This window comes from Micropterus dolomieu, linkage group LG01 (genome assembly GCF_021292245.1).
Source record: "Micropterus dolomieu isolate WLL.071019.BEF.003 ecotype Adirondacks linkage group LG01, ASM2129224v1, whole genome shotgun sequence".
Taxonomy (NCBI): Eukaryota; Metazoa; Chordata; class Actinopteri; order Centrarchiformes; family Centrarchidae; genus Micropterus; species Micropterus dolomieu.
In genome coordinates this window covers 46,018,542-46,026,244 of record NC_060150.1, presented here as the reverse complement: position 1 = coordinate 46,026,244, position 7,703 = coordinate 46,018,542, and the positions used below count along the sequence as shown (strand labels likewise).

Sequence of the window (7,703 nt, the reverse complement as noted above, 5' to 3'; positions counted from 1 at the left end):
CTTCTAAATCACTGAGCCTTGCCTCCATGTCTATAAATAAACTACACTTATTACACGTACCATTACCGCTAAAGGAGGCAGAGGAGTAACTGAACATCTGACACACCGAGCAGGAGAAAGTAGGAGAGAGAGAGGGAGAAGGAGAAGCCATCGCTAGCTGCTAAGCTAAAGTTGCTAATGGCTAAGCTAAAGTACTGTAGCGTCAGCTACCAAAACTTTAGAACAACTATGAGATTGAAGCAGTCACTAAAAGATGGAAAGAACTGTGAGTGCTTAGGCAAAATTACTGTAAAGAATAAGTGTTTAGCGGACAGTTGGCTGCTGTAATCTAACAAATGAAGCTGTTATTTAGCGAGAGCAGCACAACACGGTACCAACACACAAGCACCGGAAACGGAAATGAGTCGACACGCTTACTGCAGTACGTCAGCCAGAGCCTCTGACTCTCTTGCCTTCAAGGTCAGGTAGGCCAGGAGAGTCATTGACTCAGAGTCCTTGGTAGGTGGGGCTGGCAGGCAGACGGACAGGCTAGGCGGAGGACTAGCCCCGCTGTTAACAGGCAGAGGATTAGCAGTGCTAGCCGGCCTGGAAACTTGCAGAGGACTGGCAGGACTTGCTGGTTTAGGAACGGGGTTGTGGATGAAGCTGGTTAGCCACTCAGGAACCATGTCTTTAAACTGAGGCTTTTACATAACCAGCCTTTTAGCCTTTGCTGGACAGCTTCCTTGTAGCCGAAAATGGCTGGCTTTGATCCAGATCTCCCAGAGTGCCTTCAAGTCCATACAGAGTTCAGAAAACTCCTCTGATTCAGTGTCTGCTGGGCTCAAATGTGTTCTGGTCATTCTGTCGGGATTGGTGGGTATGCAAAGCAGAAGTGAGCCCAAACGCACGACACTGTGAGCTGAGATAGAGTTCAGGGTTTATTAATCCAAAGCACGAAAAAGGTAACATCCAAAAAAGCAGCAACTTGTAGTTAACTCAACATACAACAGAACATACATGCGACATGCAACAATGACTGGACTAGGACTAAACAGAAACACCAGGTATATATACACCCAGGGACTAATGAGCAGGGCGGGAACAACACAGGTGAGGGACATGAGGCTAACGAGGCAGGCAGAGACAACAGGGGGCAACAGAGAGGCAGGCAGGCAGGCAGGCAGGCAGGCAGGCAGAGACCGCAAAGGGGAACAAAGAGGCAGGCAGGTAGAGTGATAACTGGGGGAACACTTGACAGGCAGACATGGGGCAAAATTAACAGAACAGAACACATGTAATAAAATACCAGACAAGAATCTAACTCAATAACAGAAACCCATGTAAACAGACAAACACCGACCAACTATAACACAGGGATCATAACAGACTAAACCTAAACGAGAACCCAGAACTAGAACACAGAGTACCAAGCAGACTAAACCAAAATGATGCAGAGAAAGAACTAGAAGCAAATACTACGACATGAACTAAGGCACAGGACTAGGAACAAAGACATGGAACAAAAACCCAGACTCCCCAACAAGACACACAGACAGACATGACTGAAACCCAAAACCCAGACACAGAGAAAACAAAAACAAAACACAGAAGGCATGGTTAAAATAATGTAACACAGACAGGACAGGATCGTGACAGCCTGGGGATCTCCATCACCGGTGTAAGCCTGCCTTGGACCGGAGCATTCCAGCTGGGCGCTGATCCCCAGTGCCAGTTGCACTAACTGTGCTTGTCTCTCCCCTGAGGAAAGACAGCTACGAGCAGACAACTTTGCTGTGCAGGACAAGGAGGTGTAGCTTCCCACCCACTCGCTGGATGAAGCTCTGAATTTCCTGCTCCTTGAAGGACAGAAGGTGGACAGCTCCGCTCCTTCCCTTCACGGTTCTCCAAACAGTTCTCCCCTTGCCCTGTTCCAGGCCATGGAGGACACCAACTGAGCTTGGCGACTCCAGCGCAGAGGGAGAACTCCCGGGGGACCCCAGGATCTCCTTCGCCACAAAGAGTGTGGCCTCCTGCCTGATCTGACCACTGAGATCTGGAGCAGATTTGGGGTCTGTTTCCGCACAGGAAAAACACTCAACACCTCCTTCGAGCCCCTGGAGTAAGCGGAGCTGAGGTTTCTCTCAGCCAAAACCACTCTGCTTCTGGCTCTGACATCTGCCAAGATAGTCAACGACTTGGCTGCCCTCTCTGTGGCTCCCTTGTGCCTCAGTATCAAGTTGAATGGCAGTTTCGCTGTTCTGCGCCCCAACCCTGCTTTCATGCCCAAGAGCATTACAAGCACTTTTAGGTCAAGAGTGATTACTCTGACTGCCTTCTTCACGCCTCCTTACAGGTCTGTGGAAGAAAATGCACGTCACCTTCTCTATCAGATGCGCGCATTGTCATGTTATGTGGCGTGCATGGCTGGTTGGCGCCGTTCCCAGTGATTGTTTGTGTACTACAGGGATCAGTCATTGGGTCTTCCCCTCTCTGTGCAGTGTCTGTCTCACTGGCTGTGCAAGGCCAGATCAGAGGCCTATCTATACTCCGGTGAGACACCCCTGGAGGGCATCAGAGCGAGAGCAAAGTGTCTCTTCGTCTGTGGCGTTGGACAGCAGGATGATGGTGGGCGACATTTTCATGCGTGATATTCTACAATGCCGCTCTAATGGGCATGGGTGGTGTGCCATTACACGCTGCGCCTATACTCATAGAATCTGGAGTTACAATACGTAACTATCATTCAGTACAACAAAGACGTTGAGATACACCGGATAACTACAATGACCTAATTTTGCTGTAGTTCTGACAAGAATCTATCACAGCAATACCCTAAAGCTCCGAACAAACTGACTCTTGTCTAAGAAATCCTGTGACTCAACCCTGCAACAGCAAATACTGATCACTGCACACAAAAAATTTATACTACATCTGATGTTAATTGGAGACTCAGGAGTGGAAGGTTCAAACCACAGCTGCACCAATCACAGACGCCAGTGAACTGCAACCAAGAAGTTGGAGGTCTCATGTCTGAAGGGACTAATACTTGATGGGAATCACACAAGAGGTTCTGCAATAGAAAAAGTAAAAGTTTACATGAATTAAACAGCTACCAACAACAATGTAACAGACTTTACAGAATTATCTGCTTAATTTGAACTTTATTCAGACTGAGGCGCTGCAGTTTGTCAGAGATCAGCTGTGCTTCTCTGGCATCAGCTCTGAAGTCCAACCCCTCCCATCTGAGAGAGCTGCAGCTGAGCTACAACAAGCTGCAAGATTCAGGAGTGAAGCTGCTGTGTGATTTTCTGGAGAGTCCACACTGTAGACTGGAGGCTCTGAGGTCAGACACCATTTTTACTTCTGTGCTGAGATTAATATGATGTGAAAGTTGTGGTAACATAAGGCTGAAGTTATACTGATCCACACTGAGTATCTTAACGCTAAAGTCTATTTTCTTCTTCAGTGGTTTAGTCCATTGACTGTGGCAGAAAAATGTTGATTTAAACACTTAAAACCTAAATACATCTGATTGGAATATAAACATATTTCTATCATTTATTTTTCATTCAGATTGAGTTGGTGCAGTTTGTCAGATATCAGCTGTGCTTCTCTGGCCTCAGCTCTGAAGTCCAACCCCTCCCATCTGAGAGAGCTGAAGGTGAACTTCAACAACCTGCAGGATTCAGGAGTGAAGCTGCTGTGTGATCTTGTGGAGAGTCGACACTGTAGACTGGAAACTCTGAGGTCAGTCGAGGGTTGGAGGCAGTCCATGTGTCTTTAGTTTTGTCCAAATGTTTTTAGAACAGACATATTTACAAATTTCTTCTGTAATATTTTAAAAGTAGATAACATATTCAAATGTGACTGAGCCGCTGGTTTTTAACAGCTTTGAGCCCTAACAGCAGTAAATCCATCATTACAGTGAGCAGTGAATATCTCTCTGCAGTCATGATGTGTTCAGGGACTCTCAACTCTTTATTTCCACTGTGTACTTGAGTGAAATCTGCAGAGGAAACCGACTTGATGTGTAAAGTCTGTGCAGGTCTCAGTGTGTTCACTCCAATATGTTAAAATGAGAGATGAAAGGAAGGTGGCTACACTACACAGCCGCTCCACTTCTGGTCTGAACAGGACTGAAGTCCCTGCTGGTGTTTATACTGGATGTTCTGCATCACTGACTGACAGCTGATGAAGGGAGTCTCTGTAAACTCTGATTTATGACTTCTGCTGTCTGTCTTCTTCTCTCACCAGATGGAAGTGATCTCTGTCAGAGCGTGAGTGATGAGAAAGTTGGTGGTGTTGAGAGAGGATCAGCTGTGTCCTGATGATCCAGCGAGGTTGAAGCAGCAGCATCAGCTTGTGTGTGGAGATGCTCTGAGTGGGCCTTGTTACTGGGAGGTAGAGTGGAGGGAAGAGCTTCATCCAGCAGTAACCGACAGAGGAATCACAACAGTGCTGCAGTCTGAACTGCTTAGCTCCACTTTCAGACACAAAGTCAAGTCCACCATCATCCCTGTTCTACACAGTCTCTGCTCCACCTCCTCCATCTGGACTTTATTTCATTCAGATGTTCTGAATCCAAAGTGCCTCTGCAGAGTTCTGTAGTTCTGTTTATGACAACATAACTGCAAATTAACACATTTAAATGGATTCTTCTGGGTTTTTTTCTGTTTCTGTTGCAGCTTCATCTTGTGGATTGAATTTCCACATTATATTTCTAACACATATTGGACATTGACGTGAAAAAGCTGCATCTAGCATGCATGCATAAAGTTATTTCTCTGAAGTTCTGCTTATTAACACCAATACCAGACTCTTCTCACAGTTTAATAGATAATTGTTTTTAATACACAAACATGAAGATAATACCTGTAGAAAGTTTGGATTTAATCAAAGCTTCTTGACGTCTACAAACTGAAACATGATTCTGATTCCAGTCTTAAGTCTCATTGTTATTACTGCAGGATTAAATATCTGTTTACTTTTTGAAATAGTCTCTCTCTCTCTCTCTCTCTCTCTCTTCCTCTCTCTCTCTCTTTATATATATATCTATATATACATATATATATCACCAGATTGTGTTGTTGCGGAAAACTGAACTAAATAACTGCAAAGTCTTGTGACAAATATCTGTGGGTTTGTCACTATGAAAGACCTTTTTCATGTTCACTTCATCATTTGATGATGGTTAATAAAAAAATATTGTTTAGACTCGCTTTTAGTCGCTGAATTATATCTCGATTTTAGTGAAAAGCCAGTGCTGTCTTAAACCTTGGTCAGATCCTGAACACCAGGACATTTTAATAACTTCTTATGTATCCTTTTTTCTTTTGATATTAAATTAATCAGCAAAAAGTAATATATAAGTTCTAACTATAAACGTTAGTGTCATTATTAGTGATTAAGATTACGCACATGTAGACATTTGTTCTGTTTTCTCATGTCAGTTTACATTGTTGCAGGAAAAAAACAATCCCGTTATTCAAATCCTATTTTACATCTCATGTGATGTAAATCTCCACAATCCAGCTCCTATAAATATAAATGTGCTGCTGTTGGTGTAAATAAAGCCCATTTGTTGAATTACTTCTCTGGATATCCAGAGTTATTTGTGACTGAAGAAGATTCAAGTGTTGCTCATTTCCAGCAGCTGCTAGACTCAACTGAGGCTTTCTAATTCTTCTTTGCAGCCTTAGAAAGCAGCAGAGTCCATGAATGAGTCTATGTGATCTTTGTGACTTTGAGCGTGAAATGATTGTTGGTGGTTTTGAGGAGCTCAGAGCTGCTGAACTCCTTATTTTAAACAGAATTAATCAATAACAGTGGAAGTTGAAGTTCTGCTCATTATCACCAATATCATAATGTCATATTATAAAATATCAATATTTGCTTGTGAGGAACAGAAAGGAGGAGATAAAACCTGAAATGTTCTACCTTTTTGTTTTTCATTCATTTTATGAAATTACTTCCGCCACAGATGTTGTTATTTTTGAAATGGAAAGGGATCAAAATACACATATATAGGCAAAATAGAGTTTAATTAGCCTATTAGACAAAGGATTATGATCTCTGACCAGGTCGTTCACACAGTGAAGGGTTTCATCAGAGCCTGATCGCCAAACAGCTGCTTGGTTGGTCTACCGCTGCCTCATTTGGTTGTGTCATTGTGTGACTTTGGTGTTTTAAAGGGATAAAAACACCAAAGTCACACAATAACACCCACTAACTGATTGAGACAACGGTAGACCAGGGAGGTAAAGTTACTGTTTTTGTTCGTTGGCTTTGATGAGAGCCATAAAGGGACTGTTTCTGGTTAAACAAAAAGGATTTTACTCTTTAAAAAAAGGTCTAACTCTGTGGGGATCTTTTCCATAATGTTGCATTATTACAGTAGAGTTACAGCTGAGGAGTCAATTTTTATTGAATCCAGATTTGTCTCAGTGCTGTGTGGCAGCAGGTGAGTAGAAAGGTAGATAGAAAGATTGTCTTTAGTCATAGTCAAAAGGCAGGCAGGGGTCAGGAAACCAGGCCGGCAAACAAGGAAAGGCAAACTTAACCAGGCAATGGGCAAGCCAAAAGACAGAAGATCATGCAGGTGAGTAACAGGCAGACTGGCAGGAATGGGACGAAGTTCTTGGTGTTACAAAGACAGCTGCAGCAGCAAATAATACCTCTTCAGCTGACAACAACCAAAACCATTGTTCAAGGTAGGTAAACCTAAACTAAGAATGAGAGTAAAGGTAATGTGCGTTTTGAATTATATAATAATAATAATAATAATAATAATAATATATAATAATAATAATAATATTTATTTGTAGAGCACTTCTCAAAAACAAGTGCTTTAACAAGTGTAAAGACAATAATACCCAAAAGACAATAATACAAAAACAATACAAGATAATAGCAAGAAAACACTGAAAAGACTAAAATACACGTTTAAGACTTGGTCTTGACAAAACCTGGTTTGGAGACCAGCATCGGGTGACAGAGTCACTGTCAGCTCATGTAGTGTGACGCCCTGTCACTGTGAACGGCACGGCCATCGGCTGACGCTGAATGTCGTGTAGTCTGCATTAACCTTTAGCTGTCTGAGTTTGGCTGTGAACCAGGGTTTGTCATTGGTGTGTGTTGGTATACAGCTGTCAACAGATGTAGGACGCCACAGCGTCAGTACACTCATCCGGAATGTTGATAGCATTCCTGAAAACATCCCAGTCAGTAAGTCCTTTACAGCTTCACTGATCCACTTCTTTGATGGTCTCACTATAGGCTTGCAGAGCTTTAATTTCTACCTGGATGCAGGAATTAGTTGAGTGTCCAAGAGCAGCGTGGGGTACGGCGTGATAGGCACTGCTTAACAGTGATCCAAAATGTTCTCCTCTCTGGTTGGACATTTTATAAACTGTCTGTATTTGGAGAGTTCCTGGCTGAGATTTTCCCTGTTAAAGTCACCAAGAACAATAACAAGGGAGTCCGGGTTTGTCTGCTCCATACACAGTATCCGGTCGGCACTTCAACTTTAACTCATCATTCATGCAGCACACCTGGACACACCACCGGTCACTGAACAGATCTCTGCCTCACTGCCACAAACAACTGTCTCCACCTGCTGGCATGTAAAGCCGTCTGCTCCCAGCGCTGTTCCACAGACTTCTATTCCTGTCATCATCAGGCATAGACCAGTAAACCGAAATGTGCACATCCCACACAGAAAT

The 7,703-nt window shown here is 43.3% G+C and overlaps 1 protein-coding gene across 4 annotated transcripts in view; it reads left to right on the top strand.

Annotated features, from left to right (window-relative positions):
• The window catches only part of LOC123967548 (NACHT, LRR and PYD domains-containing protein 3-like), a 19,940-nt gene extending 14,369 nt beyond the window's left edge, over positions 1–5,571 (top strand). For 3 of the 4 annotated variants that reach the window (XM_046043659.1, XM_046043654.1, XM_046043655.1), the window contains 3 exons: positions 3,152–3,325; positions 3,556–3,729; positions 4,237–5,571. In XM_046043659.1, coding sequence (XP_045899615.1) covers positions 3,152–3,325; positions 3,556–3,729; positions 4,237–4,246 — 358 coding nt within the window. In that variant the 3' untranslated portion in view covers positions 4,247–5,571. The remainder of the gene's footprint in view (positions 1–3,151; positions 3,326–3,555; positions 3,730–4,236) is intronic. The other variant, XM_046043666.1, reaches the window with a different exon arrangement.
• The last annotated feature ends 2,132 nt before the right edge of the window (positions 5,572–7,703 follow it).